The sequence below is a fragment of the Danio rerio genome, chromosome 14 (assembly GCF_049306965.1).
Source record: "Danio rerio strain Tuebingen ecotype United States chromosome 14, GRCz12tu, whole genome shotgun sequence".
Taxonomy (NCBI): domain Eukaryota; kingdom Metazoa; phylum Chordata; class Actinopteri; order Cypriniformes; family Danionidae; genus Danio; species Danio rerio.
Genome location: NC_133189.1, coordinates 53057408 through 53084726, shown reverse-complemented (window position 1 = coordinate 53084726; position 27319 = coordinate 53057408). Strand labels below are relative to the sequence as shown.

At 37.5% G+C, this 27319-nt stretch overlaps 1 protein-coding gene and 1 long non-coding RNA gene across 7 annotated transcripts in view; one reads left to right on the top strand and one right to left on the bottom strand.

The window, feature by feature from the left end:
- Positions 1–27319, top strand: part of LOC101884594 (A disintegrin and metalloproteinase with thrombospondin motifs 2) — a 467863-nt gene that overhangs the window by 405699 nt on the left and 34845 nt on the right. For 4 of the 6 annotated variants that reach the window (XM_073922289.1, XM_073922287.1, XM_073922286.1 and 1 more), the window contains 6 exons: positions 539–695; positions 846–951; positions 4054–4197; positions 6921–7053; positions 18333–18446; positions 26345–26490. In XM_073922289.1, coding sequence (XP_073778390.1) covers positions 539–695; positions 846–951; positions 4054–4197; positions 6921–7053; positions 18333–18446; positions 26345–26490 — 800 coding nt within the window. Of the gene's footprint in view, positions 1–538; positions 696–845; positions 952–4053; positions 4198–6920; positions 7054–13264; positions 13295–18332; positions 18447–26344; positions 26491–27319 lie in introns of all 6 variants that reach the window. The other 2 variants (XM_073922285.1, XM_073922290.1) reach the window with 1 other exon arrangement.
- Positions 19646–27319, bottom strand: part of LOC141377608 (uncharacterized) — a 135572-nt gene continuing 127898 nt past the window's right edge. Inside the window, exons 2-3 of the long non-coding RNA XR_012390009.1 lie at positions 20165–21726; positions 19646–20101 (exon numbers count right to left, since the gene is read on the bottom strand). This is a non-coding gene — a long non-coding RNA (uncharacterized lncRNA). The remainder of the gene's footprint in view (positions 20102–20164; positions 21727–27319) is intronic.

Genomic DNA, 27319 nt, shown 5'->3' with positions numbered 1-27319 from the left:
ACATATTTGCCGGCCAGATGTGGTAAATATTACAGGTAGTAAAACATTTAGGTCCCACTTTATATTAAGTGGCCTTAACTAATATGTACTTACATAGGAATTGATAGTTTGTTACAATGTTCTTATTGTGTAAATACATGTATTTACTGTGTATTTATGCTTGATTAAATACATGTATGTAATTACATCTGTAATTAACTTTTGTAATTACATTTGTAAATACACTGTTGACCATTCCTTACACCTTAACCTACCCTTAAACCTACCCATGCCACCAAACATTTCCATAACCCAACCTCTATTCTAACTCAAAAGCACCACAAGTGTTCTCAAATACATTATAAACACAGTAAGTACATTGTATTTATTTTTTTGGTGTAAGTACATAGTAGTTAAGGACACTTAATATAAAGTGGGATCAACATTTATTACGTTTTATTGTTCCGGAATTGCATTGTTATAGAAATCAGAAGCCTAAATTAATTTCTGAATGTATCATTGAGTGTAACGTAACATCCGTCTCATGTGTGTGTTTCAGTCCACGAGCCTCATTGAGCTGGGCAATCCTTCTCAGAGTCTGGAGAATGTGTGTCGCTGGGCTTTCGAACAGCAGAGGAAAGACACTAATGATAAAGAATACCACGATCATGCCATCTTTCTCACGCGCCAAGAGTTCGGGCCCACAGGAATGCAAGGTAAAATACACACCGAGGCTTTAAAAAGCACACCATCTTGCTGTAGCCTTGACCTCAGGCATTTGTCAGATGAGTGGGATATATTAGTGTGAATGGATGATGTGGATGTGAGGAGGACACATTCAGTCTGGTTTTCTTGTGTGTTTTTAGGTTACGCTCCAGTCACAGGCATGTGTCATCCTGTGCGGAGCTGCACTCTCAACCATGAGGACGGTTTCTCTTCTGCGTTTGTGGTGGCGCACGAAACCGGCCATGTGTGAGTTTCTATTGCAGCCCGATAGTTATCAGTCTACTTTTACATTCATGCAACAGTTAGATCTGGTCTTTGTTTCTGATTGGATGTTCAAAAGAGCAGTCATAATTTGTAAACATGTGCTTACGGCAAGATACTTTTCAGTATTCAGGACAGTTCAACCAAAACAAAGCAGTTATATGCTTGGAGAAACAAAAAGCAGTATAGTTTACCATCTGAGGTCTCGTTATAAGATCATTATTTATCATAAACTAAACTTAATAAATTTAAATAAATTTATTCAATAGCTAGATCCGGACTTTGATCCTGATTGGACGTTCAAAATAGCTGTCATAATTTGTAAACACTAGTAATTTTTGCAGTTACTCTTACTGCAAGATACTCTTAAAGTGATAGTTCACCAAAACAAAGCACTTCTATGCTTGGAGATACAAAACATAATTTTAGTTTACCTTTCTGAGGTCGTTGTGTCGTGTTATAAGATCATTATTTATCAGAAACTAAACTTAATTTATGAAACAGTTAGATCTGCTCTTTGATTCTGATTAGATGTTCAAAATAGCAGTCATTATTTATAAACACTAGTGACTTTGCCACTACTCTAACTGCAAGATACTCTTAAAGTGATAGTTCACCAAAACAAAGCACTACTATACGCTTGGAGAAACAAAATGCGGTATTAGTTTACCATCTGAGTTCATTGTGTCGTGGTATAAGATCATTATTTATCATAAACTAAACCTAATTTATGAAACAGTTAGATCTGGTCTTTGATTCTGATTGGATGTTCAAAATAGCAGTGATTATTTGTAAACACTAGTGACTTTTGCAGTTACTCTTACTGCAAGATACTTTTAAAGGGATAGTTTAACCTAAACAAAGCGCTACTACGCTTGGAGATACAAAAAGCGGTATTAGTTTACCATCTGAGGTCATTGTGTCGTGTTATAAGATCATTATCAGAAAATAAACTTAAATTATGCAACAGTTACATCTGGTCTTTGATTCTGACTGTATGTTCAAAATAGCAGTCATAATTTATAAACACTAGTGACTTTGTCGCTACTCTTACTGCAAGATACTCTTAAAGGGAAAGTTCACCAAAACAAAGCACTACTACGCTTGGAGATAAAAAAAACGCGCTATTAGTTTACTGTCTGAGTTCGTTGTGTCGTGTTATAAGATCATTATTTATCAGAAATTAAACTTAATTTATGCAACAGTTAGATCTGGTCTTTGATTCTTATTGGATGTTCAAAATTCCTGTCATATTTTTTAAATATTTTTACATCCTGTCAAATATCTTTCTGCAAGATACTTTTAAAGTGATATTTCACTCAAAAATGAATATCCACTCATCATTTATTCACCCTTTCCAGACCTGTTTGACTAACTTACTTCTGTTAAACACAGGAGGAGATATTTTGAAGAATGCTGTAGACTGGTAACCATTGACTTCTATTTGTTTTTCCTATACTATGGAAGTCAATGGTTACAGGTTTTCAGCTTTCTCAAATCTGTATTTTTTGTGTGTTTAACAGAGGAAAGAAAGTCTATGTTTGGAACCACTTTAAGGTGTGTAAATAGTAAGTAAATTGTGATTTTTGGGGTGAACTATCCCTTTAAATAGTTAATTTTACCTTTAAACTGCAGTGAAACGTATAGTATGTTGTGGTACCTTTTTGTGGTTTCACAAAAGTGTAGGCTGACACACGCTTCCAATGATTGAAGTAGTAGGACATAAATGTGTATTTGCTAGGGATACAAGATATGAAATGTATTTTTATTACAGGTAACCAATAAATAAGTCCTTCTCTGGGCCGATTTCGATATGGTATATACAGATATTCAATATGTTAATACTTTGATATGATAATGTTCATGTAATCTGCAGTTTGTTTATTCTGGAGAATAAGATAAAATATAATATAATTTTAACAGCTCTTGCTATAAACTATAGTAAACATCAGTCAAAAGATATTATTATTCAATTCTATCTATTCAAAAGATAATTTAAAGATTTTTTTACTGTTGTATTGTTGTATAAAAAGCCTAACCAGTGTCTAGAGCTGCCAATTAGCCTTTGACTAGATGCCTTAATGATTGAGCATTGGCTGATGGGGAATTTTAGCGATATTATAATTCATTGTCCCTGTTAAATGCACTTACTACTAATTATTTAAATGTATTTGTACACTCACCGGCCACTTTATTAGATACACCTGCTCGTTAATGCAAATTTCTAATCAGCCAATCACATGGCAGCAACTCAATGCATTTAGGTATGTAGACATGATCAAGACAATCTGCTACAGTTCAAACTGAGCATCAGAATGGGGAAGAAATTGCATCATGGATGCGACAAATCTGCAGCAACCATGTTAATATAGACCAGAATCTCTGAGGAATATTTACAGTACTTTGTTGAATCTATGTTACGAAGGATAAAGGAAGTTCTGAAGGAAAAAGAGGGTCCAACCCAGTACTAGTAATGTGTACCTAATAAAGTGGCCGGTGAGTGTATATTTGCATTTATTTCATGTATATTCAAGTATTTCAAGCAATACTAGAAATGTGTTTATTTACTATAGTGCACAAGAATGAGGACTGTAACATACATGTTACTAGGTAACATACCTTTAAAATCTATGAATAAAATGTATGGACCTCAAAAGTAAAGTGTATCCTCAAAATGGCATATGACAGAGATTTAATTTCAAAAGTTTTATCATTTATCATCAATAATAATACAAAATCTGAAATGATTTCCAATCTATTTGTTGCTAAATGTGAGGGCATTAATGGGACGTTCTTGTTGATCAAGATTACAATCTCTTTTTCTTTACAACCAGTTCCGTTTCTCTTTTCATCCATAAATTGACAAGGTGCTGACAGGTATTTCTGAGCAAATCTTATCATTGTCTCTGAAAAAAACATTGTACAGGTTTTAAATGGGCACATTGACACTCGTGTTTGCAATAGTTGCTAAATTATCTGTCAGATAGAAATCATGCTTCTAGTATTTACCATCAGTGAAGCCTGACATTCTTAAAATATAAAAAATGGCATCAATAAAAGTTTTAGGTTGATATATGTGTGTTATAGGTTGGGAATGGAGCATGACGGGCAGGGGAACCGCTGTGGAGATGAGGTGCAGATGGGGAGCATCATGGCCCCGCTGGTGCAGGCTGCTTTCCACCGGTTCCACTGGTCCCGCTGCAGTCAACAGGAACTGGGCCGATACCTGCAGTGAGTGCTGGATATACTGTATATATATATTTATACATATATATATATATATATATATATATATATATATATATATATATATATATATATATATATATATCCACGCAATGATTTACATGTGAAGTCAACGTAAAGTTGCGATTTGACATCCTGTGGTGCCAAATTGAGCAAATGACTATGCTCGAATTCGGTATTTTGTGCGTTTGACGCACTTCAGACTGCAAAAGAAAGTGTGAGCAAACATCTAACAAATGGAGCAATGGACCAGACAAAAATGCAAGCAGATTACAATGATGGAGATCAAGGATGATGGCTGCTGGACGTGACCAAATTGAAGGAGATTATTTTACATGTATGGCTGGTATTATGGTTTGTCAAATCGATAAATGTTTTCGTTGCACTTCGCTGCAACTCTTTTCTTGCAGTTAACGAGAGAAAACGCTTCCCTGCCATTGTCAAGTTTTATGGCAATTCGTGTTTTAGGTGCATTACGACAGGTATTAACGCATATCCTGAGTGAGGTACATGATGTTAAATGCTCCGGGGAGGGAAATATGAGAGAAAGTAAGATCGTGAATAAAAATAAGAGTTATACAGCTTTCCTTTGGCTTAATCCCTACTGTTTTAGATCTGTTTTAGATCTTGTCTTAACAAGAGACTAAAAGCTTTAGTTTTATGATTTGTGTCATTGTGTCAGATTGCACTCCTAACCAGGCACGTGCACACATAGGGCTCAACCTGTGCAGTGCACATGCCCTTTTTAGTCTTGGTTAGAAAGTGCCCTTCCAAAATGATCAAAAGTGCCCCCGCGACGCGGCACACCCTCGGTCCCGCCCTTCAGTAGGCGCGCGACAACACCTCTCGTGAGTACGCGCGCAACAACACAGCTGATCAGTACGCACGCGATAACACCGCTCTTCAGTATGAGCGCAACAACCTGATCGCGCTCTTCAAAAATGTTATCCTGCACATGCCCTTTGGACGGTCTCTGCACGGGCCTGCTCTTAACATAGTAACATAGTAGGCTACCTAATAAGATATATATATAGTATATAACAATTTATATAAATATATATATTTCTTTTAATTGCAAAATTGTCTGCGACTATCTGCGAATTACCACCACAAAATCTGTCATTTTTATCAGAAAAAAATCACAAAAAAAATTGTGAAAAACTAGGGGGTCTGCCTAGTTAAGCTTTTACATGTCACTTTAGACTGAATACTAGTATTTTGAAAAATATCTAGTGAAATATTATGTGCTGTCATCATGGCAAAGATAAAATGAATCAGTTATTAGAGATGAGTTATGAAAACTATTATGTTTAAAAATGTGTTGAAAAATATCTCTTCGTTAAACAGAAATTGGGGGGGAAATAAACAGGGGGGGGGGGGTAATAACTCAGGAGAGCTAATAATTTTATGTTATCTTTGCTAGATATTTCTCAAGACACAAGTACATAGCTTAAAGTGCAATTTAAAGGCTTAACTAGATTAATTAGGCAAGTCATTGTTTAACAGTGGCTTGTTTCTGTAAACAAGGGTGCTAGTAATATTGCCCTCAAAATGGTTTTTAAAAACATTAAGGGTGCTTTCACACATACACTTGTGTTTTGGAACGTGTCTCGTTTGCCCAGTTAGCGCGGTTCGTTTGGCATATGTGAACAGGGCAATCGCGCTCTGTTCCGCGCCAAAGTAATCGCTCTGAGATTGCTTGATCAAGGTGGTCTCGGCTCGATTAAAACGAACCCTGGATCGGTTCGATTACAGTGAGAAAGCGATCCGATCCGAGCGCAGTTATATCACAGTGTTTTATGGATATGTAATAGGCTTACGGCTATATGAAGAGAGAATTATGAGTATGGCGGGAAGTTTCGCGAGTCTCTGGATGCCCGCAAACGAGTGATGATCGTCGCGCACCCTTCTCACCCCTCCCCACCGCGTCTCTCCTCAGACACATCGCACGTGCACACCCTGTCAATCACCATCAATCCACCACCTCTCCTGACAGCTTAGCGGGACGCTGCAAAATAAACCCTGACACTCTGACCAATGTGAGGAGAGTTTACTCACACGTGACTTGTTTTAGCTCTTTTGGTCTAATTAGAAACTTTGCAGTGTGAAAGCGAACCGCTCCAATAGCAAAGAGCAACAATGTAACAATTGTAATCTCTGTTTCAGAACAACTGAATCGATTCACAGGTGTGAAAGCACCCTAACAACTGCTTTATTTCTAGCTTAAATTAAACAAACAAGACATTCTCCAGAAGAAAACACTGTGAAAAGTTGTGCGACACAATGGCGCAGTGGGTGGCGCTGTTGCCTCAAAGCAAGAAGGTTGCTGGTTAGGGTTTCGGCTGGGTCAGTTGGCATTTATGTGTGGAGTTTGCATGTTCTCCCATGTTCGCTTGGGTTTCCTCCAGGTGCTCTGGTTTCTCCAATAGTCCAAACACATGTGCTATAAGTGAATTGGGTAAGCTAAATTGTCCACTGTATGTATGTGAATGAGAGAGTAAGGTATTTCCCAGTGATGGGTTACAGCTGGAAGGCCATCCGCTGCGTTAAACATATGCTGGATGCGTTGGCGGTTGATTCCGCTGTGGCAACCCCTGATTGAAGAAAAAACAAAAATCACAGGAGGGCAAATAAATTTGACTTTAACTGTACATACACACACAGTCTGGACTAGTATGGTAATACACCTCCTCAATCTGTCTCTGTAGCTCATATGATTGTCTTCGGGATGACCCGTTCGAGCACACATGGGAGAAGCTTCCACAGCTGCCCGGAGAGGATTACTCCATGAACGAACAGTGTCGCTTTGACTTCGGAGCCGGATACATGATGTGCACAGCGGTGAGTCCTCCCTTCAGTGGCTTTTCATTCAAATAATGCATTATTATTATGAGATTGAAAAAAAAAAATCACTACCAGCATGTATAATTCTCCCTTGACAACCATCAGCTTGCCATAACAATCAGCATTTGTGGTCGCTGGGCTCGCCGTAGACCCAGTTTGACGTACGTTATACATGCTAATAATGCATTATGAATGTAACACCGTACTTTGTGTTAAGTGAATGAGTTGTGATATCTGTACGTGTCGAGATGGAGGAGAAAAAAACAAGCTTAAAGGAACAGAAATGTGACTGTTTGACTGGAGGTTAAACTCATATGGCTTCCTTTCTCCTGGGGAACACAAAAGATGAAGGACTCTGAACAAAAATCTCCATTCAGGCTTTTAGGCTTTACAGAAACGCCATTCAAGTATTATAAAAAAGTGGTCCGAATGACTCGTGCACTTTATTCCAGGTTTTCGAAGGCAATGCAGGCTGTACAGACTGAAATTGAAATCACCATTTACCGACTGACTGATTAGTTCACCCAAAAAATCCCTGTCAATGTACTCACCGATAGGTCATCCAAGATGTACATGCTTTTCTTTCTTCAGTAGATGTATGGATTTTGGTGTTTCATATACTGGGAGTGCTTAATGATCGGGTTGTCGTGGTCATAACCTTCGACCACCAACGGTTCCACAAAGCACCGGCCCCTTATGGCTCCCGCTGCAGGTAGCGGGCCTGCTGGACGATGGTCCCACGTTGCTCAAGCGCACGCATATGCTATGGCGCAGCCTTTGCGTGGCATTGATATGTACACTAGATGTCGCCTGGCCTATTGTTGTCTATTGGAAGAAATGCGTCAATAGCGCCGCCATCTTGCTACAGGGTAGCGCTCCTTTGAAATGAATGCGGGACCAAGGTACAGTGGAGGACTGTGGCCATCCAAAGCCAGAGATATACACATATACACATATATCTATGATCGGGAGTTTTCCTGGATGTTAGTATGTAATTTTTTTTCTAATTACGAAAATTATAATTTTACATCACTTTTCTACATTGATGGATCAGTGACCGCACAAGCATTCCTGACAAAAAGCTTGTGTTTGTGTGTACAGAAATGTACTGTTCACCCTCCCTGTTAAATTTAATCTAATCTGTGTCCTGAAACACACCTCCTCTCCTGCTTTCACTTCTCATACTGACGGAGGAGCGATTCGTTTGTGAATGAATCCCCCGAACGACTCTTTCACTAACGTTAGCCGACAATAATACAAGTTTCTGGCAGCGCAACATCTCGTTGTCATATTTCTTTTGCATTGTTTGCTGATTTTATTCAACAAAACTAGCATAAGCCGAGTGTTAAGTGAGAGTTGGAGCTGCTTTGCCGTATGGTGAATGCAGTAAGTGACTGTTATCATCAATAACGTTACCTGATTAGCACAGAAGTTCAGAACATACAAAAACAGAAAAAAAAATTAATATTACCTATGAAATGTTCTGCCTTTGTGCTTTGTTTTCTTTGTTTGCTCGTTACTACACCCGTAGACAGCGCTAAAGTCCTGCATCTTCACGTAATAACACTGTCTTGACTAGTGCGGTTGAATGACATTTGTCCTGGGAGCACTGTACCAATGTGGCGGTGCTATTGACGCATGCTCAGGGTCCCTATGCGATATCTAGTGTGTATATATATATATATATATATATATATATATATATATATATATATGTTTGCGTGGAAGCATTGCCCTCGCCATCCGCGTTGCTGACGCACACCTCTCAAAAAATTTAACTACACGTCGCAACGACGTGTAGCGCAAGCTCTGTGATTGGTCGGCTTGGTAGCGCTGACGTGTGTGGGTCGGATCGAGAGTGGCATGAGCCCGATGGAGCGATTGTTCACAAGTGTGAAGTCCCGTGAAGGAGCTCCGGATGGAAAGTTTTGTTTTGTGTTTACCTCATGGTTAAAGTTGTTGTATGTCAGCCGGTTCCTGCCTCAAAATAAGCAGGTTTGAACTACTTGTATATTAAGGAAGTGTACATTAACACCAGCGAAGAAACTCTACACAGGGGAACATTTACACCTCACTGCCAACTAGCGTTTCGGGAGTGCTGTTGCAGAGCAACAGAAACAGCATGCAGAAGTATGAATGCACATCTACGTGCATTGCATGCACCGTGGGTCATGCCAATCACTTGACGCAGAAGTATAAACCAGGCGTAAGCCCCGCCGGGTTCTGTGGGAAAATACCCGGCCAGCAGGCGCTTGCATACGAGCCCCAACCCCAGGCCTGGCTCCTAGGTGGGGCCCCGGCTGCGACATATGTGGCGACATCATGGTTCTTGATGTTATTGTACTCATAAAAAGTTTTTTAGCCACACTTAGTCTGACCTAAGACCTTTTTGCCTTGGGAGACCCTACCAGGGGAATTAGTCTCCAATAGCTTTTAGGATCACTCAGGCACTCAAACCCCTCCACCATGATAAGGTGGCTGTTCATGGACGAGTTACAATACAAAGCATACAAGCGTCCTGAAATGAGTTTCCTTCGCAGGGTGGCAGGCCTTGTGGATAGGGTGAGGTGCTCTGTCACCCAGGAGGAGCTCGGAGTAGAGCTGCTGCTCCTCCACATCGAGAGAAGTCAGCTGAGGTGGCTCAGGCATCTGTTTCGGATGCCTCCTGGAAACCTACCTAGGGAGGTTTTCCAGGCATGTCCCACAGGGAGGAGGCCTTGGGGAAGACCCAGGACACCCTGGAGGGACTATGTCCCTCTGCTGGCATGGGAACCCCTCAGGATCCCCCCAGAGGAGCTGGAGGCAGTGTCTGGGCGAAGAGAAGTCTGCAGTTCTCTCGTAAAACTGCTGCTCACGCCAAAACAAAACTATTTTAATATTAATATTAAAAAGCCAAACTAAACAGATAAGTTCCTCAACCATATTTTAATGATTAAAGCACGAGATCCAGTAATGCAATCACCAATATATATCAACAAACTGTGTCAGCTGATTTCCTGGTTAAGCACACTCTTACAATGTTCTCACCAAAGCGATTGGACTACAATGATACTACAGTCGCACACTCACCGAGAACTGTTTGGCCAAGCTGTGGATTGAAGCTAATAATATTGTAAATAATGTTCAATTTCGATCATTTCGCTTCACAAGACCTCAGTGTGTCATCAGGAGTCATGGTTATTGCAGTGGACTCATTTGTATGTGTTCATTTTGAATCTAAAAAAGCTGTCACCATTCTCTGCCATCACAGTAGGTGACACTTTAGTACGAGCATGACCGCCATGCCTTCTCCCACAGCCGCTCTATGGGAGTAAGAACGTGTTTTTTAGGTATGACCACAGTTTGCGATTATGCCGCCAAGAGGGCACAGCGGGACGGGATGCGAATGGACAAAAATAGCCTATACAGTCACTGTAAATACTCATATAAAAAAACCACATATAAAGTATGTATGTATCACCAAAAACCACAGATTCAGCTCAAAATCTTCTTTAATGCTGTACTGAAGAAATAAAGTCTAATATATATATATATATATATATATATATATATATATATATATATATATATATATATATATATATATATATTTATTTATTTATTTATTTTATTTTTTTTTGATGACCTGTGTGTGAGTAAATGAACTGGACATTTTCATTTTTGAGTGAACTATCCCCTTAAATTGGTTTGAAGTATTCATTACTGATTTATTAACAATATGTTTATTAACAGACATTCTTTGTGTTCTGTGAGGAAAAAAGTCATATGTGTTTACAGGAGGGTAAGTACTTGATGAAAGTAATTTCATTTTTGAGTCAACAAGTCTTTAAGAACAAGAAAAAAAAAAACAGGTTTTGAAAGCACATCAGCTGATTTCAGTTCATGTATATAGTCCATGCATAGGATTTCAATCGCCAAAAATGATTAATAATTATAGAACAGTCTGCGTTTAAAAAAATCAAATAATACATATTACTGTATATTGATTAATTGTTAACTCTATTAATGCAAGATGAGTCTACTTTAGGGTGATTACCAGGACTGGATATGCAAATGACACTCAAAATGCAAACATCCTCACCCGAACTAAATATTTTTAATGTACACTTTAAGACAGGGGTGGGCAAACTCGGTCCTGGAGGGCCGGTGTCCTGCACAGTTTAGCTCCAACCCTAATCAAACACACCTGCTTGTAGATTTCTTGTGATCTTAAAGACACTGATTAGCATGTTCAGGTGTGTTTGACTAGTGTTGGAACAAAACTCTGCAGGGACACCGGCCCTCGAAGATCAAGTTTGCCCATCCCTGCTTTAAGACTTGCTGGCTTTCTTAAACATTACTTTAACATTATCCCAACATTAGTTCAAATATGGACAGATCCAACATATGAAAAAATTGAAATCAATGGCCACTCTGCTCATTGGAACTTTCAGAGCAGGAGAAATGTTTCTGTAACTTTCCCTAGCCTAGCAAACAGTGTTGTGATAACGTGGGTTTTGCACGCTGTAACGGAATTAAGTGTAACGAGGGAGACACTGGGAGCAGACTTGCGGATCCAAATGCAAGTTTTAATAGGAAGGACAGTAAAGCAAAGGTCAATACAGGGGCAAACAGGTGCATAAAGGCAATCCAGAGTCGTACTTATAAACACTGGCAGATGATCAAAGAGAGGCTGCAGACAGGGATGAACAAACTTAAAGAGCGAGGATCAAACAAGGGAAGACAAACCAGCAAAATACTTTGTAATGTTCATGGAAACAACAAGACTCGACCCCGAATTAATGAATAAATGAATGAGAGGTGTATATATAGTCCATTTAATCAGTGTAAATGAGCAGCAGCTGTGTCTGTGTGCAAGTGTCCGGTGTATTGTCAGCTGTTATCAGTGTTGATGAGCGCAGGGGTTTCTGGGATTTGGAGTTCACCCAGCGGCAGTCTTCCATATAGGAAACCCCACTAGCAATCGACACAAACTACAGGAAGTGATCGCCAGCGGAGACAACCCCACTGTCAATCACAACATTAAGAGTGCATCGAACTGCTTATATCTGAGATTTTTAACGCAGTCCGATATAGCTTTTTGGACTGATATTGGACCGATTTCCGATATCAATATCGGATCGGGACATCCCTAATCATTAGTCTGTAAAAAAATACCCCGTTCAGCTTCTCCAGGCATAGTATCGCTAGTAGCTTTTAATTCAGCCCATAATCGATTAATCGATAAGGATTATCAACAGTTAACCAGTCTTAAAGTGAAATCAAAGTTACAATGTTTATTTTGCTAGCGCACATTGTTATTCTTTAGGTGAACAAATGATGTAAGTTAATCCACTGAAAAAAAAAAGTTTGGAAATCTTCAATCAAAGTCTGAGCATCTGTGTTTGGATTGGCTCCTTCTGATGATGTCAGTTTGATGCTTTAGCCACAATCTTCTTAGCCACGCCCCTCTCACAGTTAAGCTACGGCCACACTAGAGTTTGTGTGTGCGATATTCTGTCATGCGGCGCTGCGAAAAGGGGCGGGATTAAACAAGATTATTAGACATTTAAAAAGGGAGCGATTGCTCCATGTTTTACATTTCTGTACAGAGAGGTCATGTTTTGATCCTCGATTGGTCTCACGCAGTCAAGTGATTCGTTTTCGCAGGTCAGAGTTCACCAAGCTTGAACTTTGCACCGCAGCAACCTGCGAAATTTGACGCATGACCCTGCGTTTCCGGTCTGACGCATTTGCGTGCGTATGAATGGGAGTCTATGGGAGGAAAAGCCCAGTGTGACTAGCTTTAGTTTGCTACAAGGGAATAATGCACAACATAAAAGCTCCGCCCCCTACTCAATATTCAGTTTCAGTTAGAAGTACATCAATATACTCAAATAAAAGTTCAGCAACTTCCTATTTACATAGGCTTCAAAATAAGTATTGGTGTCCTAAATGAATTTGTTAAAACAAACAGCCATTTCAATACTTCATAAACACCAGAAATTTCCAAAAGGAAAGTCTTTTGTCTGTGAGTCAGAAAATGCACGGCTAATTACATTGTTAGCAGTTCACTGCCGGATAATCGAAAGCAGATGGCATGAGTTTGAAATCAGTTGATGTTGCTTAACAAACTGGATCACAAATGATTTTCTGCTCAGAAAATGAAATTCCAGCTGCACAGCACTGCTTGGTCTGTACTTCACTGTCTTGTTAAACATTCTCTTAGCTGCAAAAGGTGGGGCCGTCAGGAGCCCAGGTAAGGCGTTCTCATCAGGCACAGTCGGGCCTTTTTTTCTCTCGAATTGGTTCAGTTTAGATGGTCGTATTGTTGATCATTACATGTTATTGGTTGGTGTTGAACTCATTGTCATTTTGCGCACATGTACACTCTCAGAAATAAAGGTACGTGAGCTGTCACTGGGGTGGTACCTTTTTAAAAGCTACAAATTTGTACCTATATGATCCATATTAATACCTCAAGGGTACATATTAGTACCTAAAAAGTACAAAAGTGTTCCTTTTAAAATTTTTAGGTACTAATATATACTTTTGAGGTACAAATATGTAGTTTTTAAGTCCAAACATGTTTCTTTTGAAAAGGTACCACCTCAGTGACAGCTCACGTGCCTTTATTTCTGAGAGTGTACAAAGCAGGATACTAAACCCACATTTGACTTTTTCTTATTTTGAAATCTGTTGGCACAATTTATTTCTTATTATTAATGTATGCATTAAACCGTCTGTGTGATGCAATATTGTGTTGCAAAGTGAAATGAATGCTTGCGTTCAGCAGAAATGTAAATACGTAAAGGATTCCTGCTTAGTTTTGATTAATATACAAATATGGAGACAGAAATGCTTAAATTGTATACATTATTTTCTAAAATATCACTTTTAAACATCTAAAACTAACTGCAACTTACTGCAGTCCAAGATACTCAAAGTATGTGAAATTGTTTTTAAAAAAGCTAATGAAAATGGCCTGGATAAAATTAAAGATTATGCCAACAATTTTGTCAATGTCAGTATATTTACTTTTATATTATATATTAAAACAAAGATTCAAGCCTCTATTTAAAAATAATATATATAAATATATATATATATATATATATATATATATATATATATATATATATATATATATATATATATATATATATATATATATATATATKGGGGGGGGGGGGGGGGGGTTTGCGCTCGTGCATGTTGCGCTCAGTTTCACGTTCATTCTGATGTACAAAAGAATATGCGTGAGATTCGGTGTACGCAGTGTTTCATACGTCTGAATTTTTTTCTGCGTACGCACATTTACAGCTTTTTGCGTACGCAATGTTTAGTATGATTTCCACGCAAGTCTTAGTACATGAGGCCCCAGGTGTTTTAAAAGAAAGCAGTCTTCCTTCCACCTCTTGCCAGTCTCCAACATTCACAGTTACTCTTATCTTAGTGAAGACACTATCAGATGTTTCCTCTTGTTATGGCAAAGCAGAAACAATGATCATTGGATAACTGCAGAAAATTTGGCAGTAAAAACATGATTATATTATATTATATTATATTATATTATATTATATTATATTATATTATATTATATTATATTATATTATATTATATTATGTTTTATTATATTATATTATATTATATTATATTATATTATATTATATTATATTATATTATATTATATTATGTTTTATTATATTATATTATATTATATTATATTATATTATATTATATTATATTATATTATATTATATTATATTATATTATATTATGACTTATTTTATACTTCAGAAGCGTTAAAAATTACATACTCCACCCTTTCATAGGTGCTTTAAAAAAGACATGAATTATGCATTTCTGTTTCAAAACTCCCCATAATGCTTTAACTCAAAGGGTTCAGTTGTAAATACTCCAGTTATTTTCTATCGTGTTTGAAGGAAGGGTCAAACATTATGCTCTGCTAATTGAAAACATTCCACAGATTTTCTCAGTAGAGCTCAATCTGAACATTTTCTTTCCAAACGTTGCTTTAATGTCAAGTTAACCAGGTCATTGCAGCCTGGTGACTCTTCTGCATTCATTAGAAAAGATCTGCATGAATTGATTGCAGGTATAACGTATTCTGAAGCCGTACAGGTGCTAAATGATCATCTATCATCTACTGGCCTAGCAGTCTTTCACTATTTAACTTGGCAAACTCGAAACAATATTCAAAGTGAGAGAACAGAAGCAGCCAGCTGGCTACTGCCGAAAACTGTGAGCCATTATTTTGCACTTGGTGTCTTGATGTGTTGGAGACGCTCGTTGGGTTTAGGATCCTGCTAAATGGAGTGTCATCATTAGTAGCACAGCCAGAAATTCTGCTCTCGTCTGCTACGCTTCTTCAAGGGAGGAAGAAAATGGGATTGCTTACCGTTTGACCTTAAATCAGACCATTTCCATCATTGCATTGTGTTGTCTGACTGTGTTCTCAGTCACAGGCTGTTTCATAAACAAAGTGCTTTATGTCATTGGTGTGTTTTGCCTGCATGAAAGTGCTTTGTTACATGCATACTTGGTTTTCCTCATGCTTAAACAATTTAAACTTTATTGTGTTATTATATTGTATTATATATACTGGCCACTTTAATAGGTACACCTCACTAGTACTGGGTTGGACCCCCTTTCGTCTTCAGAACTGCCTTAATCCTTCGTGGCATAGATTCAGCAAGCTACAGGAAATGTACCTCAGAGATTTTGCTCCATATTGACATAATAGCATCACACGATTGCTGCGGATTTGTCGGCTGCACATCCATGATACCAATCTCCCGTTGCACCACATCCCAAAGGTGCTCAATTGGATTGAGTTCGGGTGACTTTGGAGGCCATTTGAGTACAGTGAACTCATTGTCATGTTCAAAAAAACAATCTGAGATGATTCACGCTTTATGACATGGCACGTTATCCTGCTGGAGGTAGCCATCAGAAGATGGGTACACTGTGGTCATAAAGGGATGGACATGGTCAGCAACAATCCTAGGGTAAGGTGTGGTTTTGTGGTATATATGTGGTATTTATGTGGTACCATTACACCACCAAGGCATTTCCACCCATAGAACTGCCGCTCACTGGATATTTTCTCTTTTTCAGACCATTTTCTGTAAATCCTGTAGATGGTTGTGTGTGAAAATCCTAGTAGATCAGCAGTTTCTGAAATACTCAGACCAGCCCGTGTGGCACCAACAGCCGTGCCACATTCAAAGTCACTTAAATCAGCTTGCTTCCCCATTCTGATGTTCGGTTTGAACTACAGCAGATCATCTTGATCATGTCTACATGCCTAAATGCATTGAGTTGCTGCCATGTGATTGACATATTAGAAATTTGGGTTACCGAGCAGTTGTACAGGTGTACCTAATAAAGTGGCTAGTGAGCATATTATATTATATTATATTATATTATATTATATTATATTATATTATATTATATTATATTATATTATATTATATTATATTATATTATAAGTAACAATTTATTATTTTTAAAATAATAAATTTACTTAATTTACTTAAATTTACAATTTATATAGTTTTTTTTTTCTTTAATATTTATTTTTCTTGTTTTTATCTTTTGATTTGGAACTATACATATATTATCTTATAATAATAAACTTTAATTATATTGAAAAATGTATGTGATTAAAATGTCATGAAAACGTATTTTATATATTTATGAACGTAACTTATTTTAGAAAGTTAATCAGCTTTAATTTTTTTTTAATTTACAAATTATAACTAGATTTTTTCTTTATTTTTAAGTTCTTTTAATTGTTGTAAGTTAAAATGACTTACTGTATGAAGTAAATTTGATTCTACTTAAAAATGTAAAGCAGCATCAAATTTTTGACAGTCTACAATTTATTATAAATAAACTTATATGGAAAAAATGAAGAGACTACTTGAATTTTTAAGTGAAAAAAAATGAAGTTTCTCCTGATTTATTGGATTTATAGACATGGGTTTGAGTAAAATGCAAATATTTTAACAATTGTTATATATTTTTTATGAAAGTCAGAAAAATTAAATTAAATTAAATTTCCTATTTTTTGGTATTATGTTGTCTAAACATAATTAGAAACCTGTTTAAAACTTGACAAACATATTTCCATTTTTAACGGAAGTATTGTCATTAGTCGTTTGCCGAATAAAACAAAAAATTACATTTTACTCAAGCACATAGCTTAAATGTAAATCCAGAGAAACTCTGGTGGCTATTTTTGATATTTATTTATTTATTTATTTATTTATTTATTTATTTATTTATTTATTTATTTATTGTTTGTTTGTTTGTTTGTTTGTTTGTTTGTTTGTTTGTTTGTTTGTTTGTTTGAATCGATTATTATTTATGTATTGTTATTGTAACAAATTGTTTAGTAATAGCCTTGCTGTTTTTTGGATCACAATTCTTGTCTTATGCAATAGCCAAAAGTTCACATTATGGGTCAAATTTTTTAAATTTTTTTTATTACCAAAAATCATTACAATTCAAAGCAAAGATCGTCTTCCATGAACACAGTTTGTAACTTTCTCGCTGTAAATATATCAGAACTTAATTCTGTATTATTAATATTCTCTGATTAAGATCCTAATTTGGCAAGTTCAAAGGTGATTTGCTCAATATTAAAAAACAAAATGTAAAATTCTTACTTGAAATTCTTTGCACTGTTTCTACTCCAAATATCTAAAACAAAATCTTAAATCAGTGGGGTAAGAAAAAATATGCTTTTTTTTCCTTTTGACATAAGATTGTTTTGCTTACACCACTGGAAGATTATTTTTAAGAAAAAACTCACTTAATTTTGATGTTATTAATTAACATTACTTTCTTAAAATACTTATTGACCTAAGAGTTTTTAGATATTTAGTCTAGAAAAAATACAAAGAAATCCAAGAAAGGCATTTTTTGCAGTCTATAGTTCAAAGTAGTGATTAGTTCATAGTCAAATTCTAACAAAACATACATTAATGGAGAGCTTATTTTTATTCAGCTCCCAGAAAGTGTATACATCTCTCTATTAAAGTGTTTTTGTTGTCCAACTTTGTGGTCACATATTAGATACAGTATGCCTTGCTAATTCAAAAGGTGAATTGAACACCATCTACTCTTTCTAAACAACGGTTGAATAAGCTGCTTTCTAGCTAGAAGATTTCAGCTCAACTCTGACATCGTGACCATCTGATCAACATTCAGCGTGTGTTAAAGAGTTTGTGAATGAATCTTCTTCTTTCTGCTTCTTCATATCTCAGTATCGGCCCTTCGATCCCTGCAAGCAGCTTTGGTGTGCTCATCCTGACAATCCCTTCTTCTGTAAGACAAAGAAAGGGCCACCAATCGACGGCACTGAATGCGACATTGGGAAGGTACGAATACAGGGAGTGCATTCACTGAAATTGCAGGTTCCATCATGTTCATTTATTTGTATTTATCTGAATCTAGTTAATATGACTTGTATATTATGTTCATAGTACATCCATCTGCAAATATTACCCATACTTTTTATAATTCAATTCAACTGTTTATTGTCATGTGCACACATGGGCGTGGTAGTGGGGGGAAAAGTGGACCTGACTACCCAGGGCCTCGTCTAGGGAGAGGGCCCTTTGAAATCCCACCAATTTTTTATTATTATTATTATTTTTTTTTAGCCTACTTCGAATTAATTGGCCCCTCCAATTGATGTCAATGTCATTATTTATTTCAAAATATATTGATAACACCCCCCCACGAAATGGTTTAGTCCGCCCATAGACGGCAGCCAGCGGCAAACAGAGAGTCTAGAGCCTGATCATGCTGCGCAAAAAGCCCAAATCGGGCTTTCAATAAAAGAAAGACAGGAAGGAAAAAGAAAGGAGGCAGAATGAGGGGAAGCAGCTGATGACTGCTTTCTTTTTTTAAAAGTTGAACTGAGTTTGCTTGTTATGAAACTACATCTAATTAAAGTTAACATAGTCAACTCCAGACAGCTGCTGCTAATGCAGGGCTTGAAATTGCGACCATTTTGGTCGCATATAATGCTGATTTGTGTACAGTCATTACTAAGGAAACCGTAATATTTCAGCGCTCTTAAAGCGCCCCCTTGTGACAGAGAATGAATTTTTATTTCCAATAAATTTTTTCAGCTGTTTATGGTCAAATTATTGCAATTATCGATCCATGTGTAAATGTGAAAGAAGTTAATGTGCCTTTTAAAAATCTAAACAATTAAGTAATACTAATATAAGAAATTACATACTTGATTTATCCCTTTTAATGGTATAAAGGTTGAAATGCCATTGTATTAGATATTTTGTGTCTGTATACATCTGCAAGATGTCTGTAAAAGATCTTTTGATCTGGAAAGCACCTGCTGTATGCAAACGTCTGGCAGACATCTTTATGATGTCAGTTTTACACACATTCTGAATCGCAAACATCTTAAAGATGTCTAATAGAAGTCTGTTTCACATCTGATAGGAAACGTCTTGTAGATGTCTTGCAGATGTGAATGCAGACGTCAAATAGACATCTCCGAGATGTACGTGTGCTAATCAAAATCGGCCATTAAGAATCATGATCGGCGCCAGAGATGTATAAAGTACTAGAGACCCATACTTAAGTAAAAGTACAAGTGCTTTATCAAAAATTGACTTGAGTAGAAGTAGAAGTGCTCTTTAAGCACCATACTTAAGTGGAAGTACAAAAGTATTCAACATTTTTTGTACTTAAGTATTGCAAGTAGTTTATTTCAAAATTTACTACTCAAGTACTGAAAGTAAAAGTACAAGTATTGTGTAATGTAGTTATTAAAGAAAGCAGTCAAAATACACTAATTGTTTTGTTTATTTTAAATATCTTTTTTGGGGTACTTAAGCAGAACGAAAAGAAACATGGCTTATGATACTGTTTTTCTCTGTAAATAGTTTCTATGGTACAAGAGCTCACATCGTCAGGCCCTTTTACCAGAAAATGCCTTCACTGATGAGATAATTCAGCATGTTCACTTACATACATACTCTCTCTCACTCTCTCTCTCTCTCTCTCACACACACTCACACACACACACACACACACACACACACACACACACACACACACACACACACACACACACACACACACACTGCCCTGCACACACCTAAATGTACACTCTCTCCCCACTCTCACACATTCATACACTCTCACACACACAGTTCTCTCTCTATCTCTCTCTCCCTCACACACACATTTTTGTGTATTGTGGGGACATTACATAGGTTGCAATTGTTTTTACACTCTCTCTTACACACACACACACACACACACACACTGTTGTTTTCTCTTACTCACACATTATTCACTCTCACTCACACACACACACAAAGACACACTCACACTTTGGGAGTTTTAAAGTTTGATTGGTTAATACCACAATAAACAGGAGTTCTGTCTTCTGGAAGCACTCGTGAAACTAAACTAAACAAGCAAACTAAATCCTGCTTCACAAATTCACTTGATTTTGATTTTATTGTAAAAAAACAGGAAAATGTGTATATTACTGTGTTAAATGAAAATCTGAAATATTTTATGGCTTATGGCTATGATTTAGTAATAATTGTTATTTATTTTTATCATGTTTTTAATGAAATTGGTCTTACAGTTCATATTTCTGTAGTATATTTATTAATTCTGGTACTTTTACCATAAACCAACATCTCAACCATTTGGTAGAGGCTGATATTTTAGAAATAATGTGATGTGTTGAATAAAAATGCACTGATTGTGTTAACTAGCGACATTAGGAGTTAAGAAATGCAATCAAAAAAATTCTATTGCTTTTGTCTTGGTGTGACAGTTAAAGGGTTTTTTGTATTAAAATTTTGTCCTTTAATACAGCAGTCAGATATACGAACTGTGCCCTTAATTTGACCTGCTCAAAGAAAACACTCTTTCTGGATGTATCAAACAAAACTCAAGCACAGAAGACAGTAAGAGCATTTACAGCTAATAAACTCATGTCAATATTATCCCGCCTGCTTTTTGAGCGCTGACAGGCGGGTCTTACACGGCTATGATTGGTTATTGTCCTCAACAGAAAGGGCTTTAGAAATATAAGCGCTGTTCACCCATGGCGGGAAAAATACGCGATTATCACAGGTAATAGACACAGTAGAGAAAACTTAATTGCACATGAGGCATGTCTGGATCCACAGCTTTAACAGCTAAGAAGAGAGGAAAAGTTACCTTACAAACTGGCCAGCGGGTCAAATTTCCAAAGTGAGAGAGCGAGAGATAGGCAGAGGTGAAGTTTTACAACATTTCTCCCTAATAGTAAACTAGCGGCTGATATGCTGTGCCGCCTCGCACTCGCGCCTCCGTCCTTCGCCATAGTATTGCGACATCGCGCATAGGAGATAAATGACGTCATCACGTAATAACCGGGTATGACCTATTACTGAACTGATATCAATCATTTTGACACCCCTAGTAACGAGTAACGATGCAGCACATAAAAAATCTATCGGAGTAAAAGTATTAAACTCATGGAAAATATGTACTTAAGTAAAAGTGGAAGTAGGAGAAAAAAATAATACTCCGGTAAAGTACAGATACTGCCTTTTAGTACTTAAGTACAGTAGTGAAGTAGTTCTACTTCGTTACTATACATCTCTGATCGGCGCATAACTAAAAAGAAAATGGGTGCTCCTAAATTTTTTGGGATGCTCCTAACTCCTAAAGTTAATTTCGAGCCCTGTAATGTATGTATGCTAATGTTAAATCTTTAGCTTAGTTTGTCAACCAGGCTGCTTGTTGCTGTAAGTAAATTACGGGCCAGGCCAGCTAACGTTTCTGAGGGTACATTTGTCTCGTGTTCTCCTGTTCAAAAATAAATGTTTTTATATCAAAACTTGCATCAGTATCATGGATCAAAATGTCAATACACAAACCCGATGTAGACTACGGTTTAAAGGTATTTGAGCACAAGTAGGCCAAATGCATCAATTTGGTGGTGAATGAAAGAACCAGTCACTATTATAATCTGATTTGATTATAGATTAAAACACTATTTGAGCATGTTTATATTCAAATAATTAAAAAAAATGTGTAGGGGGCCCGCTGACATTGAGAGGATACAAGGCCCCGAATTTGGTGCTACGCCCCTGTGTGCACAGTAAGGAAACATGATTCCCTGTACAATGAGATTCTTACTTTGCCATCCACAGTGAAGTCATACACACAACATACACACCATACACATAAATACACATATATACACACAAGTGACTGAAGTATGATTATAAAATGTAAGTAGATAAATATCTATGAAAGTAAACAATATATAAAACTGATTTAAGTAATGAAACAGATGTAAACAATGTGCAGTGGTTCTTAAATTGTGCTTATAATGCAAAACGTGCCTAGTGCAATTGGCTTATGTGCAAAAAATAGTGCAAACTGGGATGGAGAATGTAGTGTTGAGCAGAAATACAGACTGTTATGTGCATTGGTTATCTGTTTAGAAGTCTGATAGCTGATGGGAAGAAAGAGTTCTTGAGTCTGGCAGTCCTGCATCTCACACTCCTATACCTCCGCCATGAGGGTAGGAGTGTTAATAATTATTGATAATTGTTATAAATTAGAGGGCCATGACACCCCCACTTTCGGTTAAAGTCTACTTCAGAATTTTTTCAATAGATGCATGATTAATGGGCGTGGAGCTCCACGAGCATCGGGCAGGAGTGGGCGTAGCCAGCAGGGGAGAACGTGAGCGAACGAAGCTAGCTCACAAAATGAGACAAACCGTGAGGAGACGCATGAGTTTATAGTTTACAAAGTTAAAATGCAAAGAAATAAACAGTAATTTAATGCCCTGCTACATTTGTTATTCGTACTTTCATATACACATAACCACAATTTATATGATTATAAAGATAAGTGTGTTCATGTAAACACTATAAATGAGGAATTCTCCCTTAATCCCCGTATCCAGCAGACTCAGTGCAGCAGGTCTCCTGACCTGTCTATTTTAACCATTAGCCCTGCTGGTAATCTGGTGGATTTAGGCAAACACAGCAGCACAGTGATGTGTCTGAATGTGAACGAACTCCTGATAAAAGACAGCGTCCGCCATTCTCTAATTCTCGTGCTGCTCTCTCGACAAAAATGCTAGCAGCACACACACAGCTTTGCTGTATGATCGGCCCTGACAAGATCGCGGGGGAAAACATGCAAACCCCATGGATCATGGAAAAAAAGGCATATAAGCCTTCATGAACGGCTAAATACTGTGTGCCGTGGGTCCGTGACTTGTCACAGCTCAGGCTTGACTCTGGCTGGTCTGGCAGGTCTCATGAATAATTAAGCAGCCGGCTCTTCTCATAGGATAAGAAAACTCCGCTATGAATAATAATGAGAAACCGACGCGTCATCATTGCACTTGCAGTTCTGCGCTACGTCGCCGATTTTGATCCCGCCCCAAAAATCATTTTAAACCCGGAAGCTGAAATTAGCTGACAAAAGCACAAAATTATCCAGTTTTCCCCACAATTAAAGCTGACAGGTGCTAACATTGTCTTAACTGATGCTCAACACACACAAATCTGTTAATATAAAAAAAAGTTCTCCAGGGTGTCCTGAACCTTTAAAAGTAAATAACTGAATTTTTAATTAATACCTATTCCCTGCACTTGCTGCTATTGCACTGTAAAATAATGAAACTATTATTTAATAAAACTGTTTTGTTTAAATGCACCAAAACGTATAGACTATATTCACTGAGCAATACAGTGCATCCGGAAAGTATTTATAGCGCTTCACTTCTTCCCCATTTTTTATTTTTTTATTTTTTTTTTGTTCAAGCCTTATTCCAAAATGGATTAAATTCATTTATTTTCTCACAATTCAGTTGATTGGACATGGTTTGAAAAGGCATACACCTTTCGATATAAGGTCCCAGGGTTGACGGTGCATGTCAAAGCACAAACCAAGTATGAAGACAAAGGAATTGTCTGTTGACCTTTGAGACAGGATTGTCTGGAGGCACAAGGCTGGGGAAGGTTACAGAAACATATCTGCTGCTCAGAAAGTTTCAATGAGCACAGCGGCCTCCATCAACCGTAAGTGGAAGATGCTTGGAACCACCAGGACTCTTCCTAGAGCTGGCCGGCCATCTAAGCTGAGTGATCCGGGGAGAAGGGCCTTACGCCCTATTCACACGGGGCGTCAGCGTCAACGCTTCCCATTCACTTTGAATGGGTGACGTCAGGCGTTGCCGAACTGCATTGTGGATCCGTCGGCGCCGCTTCAGAAGCGTTCCTCGCTGCAGAAGTTGGGACCAGCTCAACTTTTCAAGCGCCGACGGAAGCGTCAGCCAATCAGATCGCTGTATGCAAATACACCAGCTCAGACAGTGGCCTATTGCTGACTGAATTTCATTGGCTGACGCTTCTATGACGATCGTTTCAGCTCCAACTTCAGACACGCCCTCTGTCAAGCGTTGACGCTGAAGCCCCGTGTGAATAGGGCGTTAGTGAGGTGATCAATAACCCGATGGTCACTCTGTCTGAGCCCTAGTGTGGAGAGAGGAGAACCTTACAGAAGGACAACCATCTGTGCAGCAATCCACCAATCAGGCCTGTATGGTAGAGTGGCCAGAAGGAAGCCACTCCCCGTCTGGAATTTGCCAAAAGGTCTCTAAAGGACTCTCAGACCATCAGAAACTAAATTCTCTGGTCTGATGAGACTAAAATTGAACTCTTTGGAGTGAATGCCATTCGTTACATTTGGAGAAACCAGGCACTGCTCATCACCAGGCTAAACCCATCCCTACAGTGAAGCATGGTGGTGGCAGCATCATGCTGTGGGGATGTTTTTCAGTAGCAGGAACTGTAAGACTAGCCAGGATAGATGGAAAGATGAATGCAGCAATGTACAGAGACATCCTGAATGAAAACCTGCTTCAGAGTGCTCTTGACCTCAGACTGGGGTGAGGGTTCATCTTCCAGCAAAATATCAATGGAGTGGCTTCACAACAACTCGGTGAATCTCCTTGAGTGGCCCAGCCAGAGCCCAGACCTAAATCCTATTGAACATCTCTGAGAGATCTGAAAATGTCTGTACACCTTGACTTCCCACTCAACCTGATAGAGCTTGAAAGGTACTGCAAAGAGGAACGGGCAACAATTCCCGAAGACAGGTGTACCAAGCTGGTGGCATCATATTCAAAAAGACTTGAGGCTGTAATTTCTGGAATTGCATCAACAAAGCATTGAACAAAGACTGTGAATACTGATGTACATGTGATTTTTCAGTTGTTGTTTTTTTTTATACATTTGTAACAATTTTAAAAAATCACATTGTCATTATGGGGTATTGTGTGTAGAATTTTGTGGAAATAAATTATGTAGTCTATTTTGGGAAAAGGCTGAAACATTAAAATATGTGAAAAAAGTGAAGCGCTATGAATACTTTTATATGTACTGCATATAAAAATATTGATTATGTCATCATTTATGCTGAGAACTGTAGATGCTATGATAAGTCTAAGGGTGCTTTCAAGCTAGCGCTTTTGGTCCACACCCAGGTTCGTTTGACGTCATAGTACGGTACGGTTAGCTGGTGTGAACGTGTCTTCTGAACCCGTGAACCTTACCCGAGTCTGCCTAAAAGAGGTGGTCTGGGGTACGGTTCATGCGAACTCTGGTACTGTTCACTTCTGATGTGAATGCAATCATACCCAATAACGGAAGTGAACCGCCAACTGTACAACAAACTATCCTTTTCATAACGTTCGTTAGTATTTGTGTGTGTCATGTTTCGTACTTTGGTGGCAAGCGGGACTGAGCCAGGGCAAACACATTGATACACAGTAATGTCTGCTTGTCTTCTCCAAAAACAGCTTCTGCAGACACTGTGTGATGTTCTGAATGTTTGTAATATATTTGCGGCTTATGGAAGCGAGTCGCTTTCTGTATGTCCAAAACTAAAAGACTCAGTAAAAGCAGAATGACAGCGACGTGTGGATGCCTTTCCATTTCGTCGCTTTGCTTTCGTGACCATCACCTTGAAACAGCCATAAACAAAACAGCAGCTCGATGACGCAAGCGTACTGGGGTTCAGAAGGAAAAAAGACAGTGTGAACACAAACCAACCGAAAAAGTGGCAAGGGGGGACAATCGAACTTGGATAGGGTCCAGGCAATTGATCCAAGTGTGAAAGCACCCTCAGTCTCCAAAAAACACACTTAATAATAGTGTTATACTCAGTGTTTTGTGCTTATTATTTGTCTCTTCTTGTCTCTCAGCACTGTTTTAAAGGGCACTGTGTTCATCTGACTCCAGACATCATTAAGCGGGACGGGAGCTGGGGAACGTGGAGTGGGTTCGGCTCCTGCTCTCGGCCCTGTGGAAGGGGGATTCAGTTTCGCAAACGAGCTTGTGACAATCCACGGTGAGGCTTCCATCTGTCTGATAGAGGTGTTATGCCACACTGAAAAAAAAATGTTAATTGGATTTACTCAATTTTTTAAGGTAAGAGTTTTTTATGTCAGTGGTTTGTACAATCGAGAAAAATATTGCTTGAGGGGCTAATAATATTGACTTTAATATGGTTTTTAAAAATGTGAAACTGCTTTTATTGTAGGGCTTTATTAAACAGCTGTTAAATTTGGCTGTGCAATTTGGGGAAAATATCTTGTTTAGATATTTTTTATTGATTTTTAATTTTTCAAATGGGAAAGAACAAACCCCAGATTCATACCAATCCAACAGCGGGATAGCGCTCACATTAGCCAAAAATTAACAAATATACAATTGTACATGTAGGTTTAAATACAAATACAAACTAATAATAATAATAATAATAATAATAATAATAATAATAATGACAATACAAATACAAGCAAATAATAATAATAATTATAATAACAATAATAATAATAATAATAACAATAATAATAATAATAGTGAAAATAAATACAAATACAAACAAATAATAATAATAATAATAATAATAATAGTGACAATACAAATACAAGCAAATAATAATAATAATAATTATAATAATAATAATAATAATAATAACAATAATAATAATAATAATAGTGACAATAAATACAAATACAAACAAATAATAATAATAATAATAATGACAATAAATACAAAAAAATTATAATAATAAAAGCATTTAATCAATACATTTTTACAAACATATAACCATACACGCCATATGTACAGTAGAATCAAATTATTTGAGATTTTCCACAAAATCAATAAAAGGT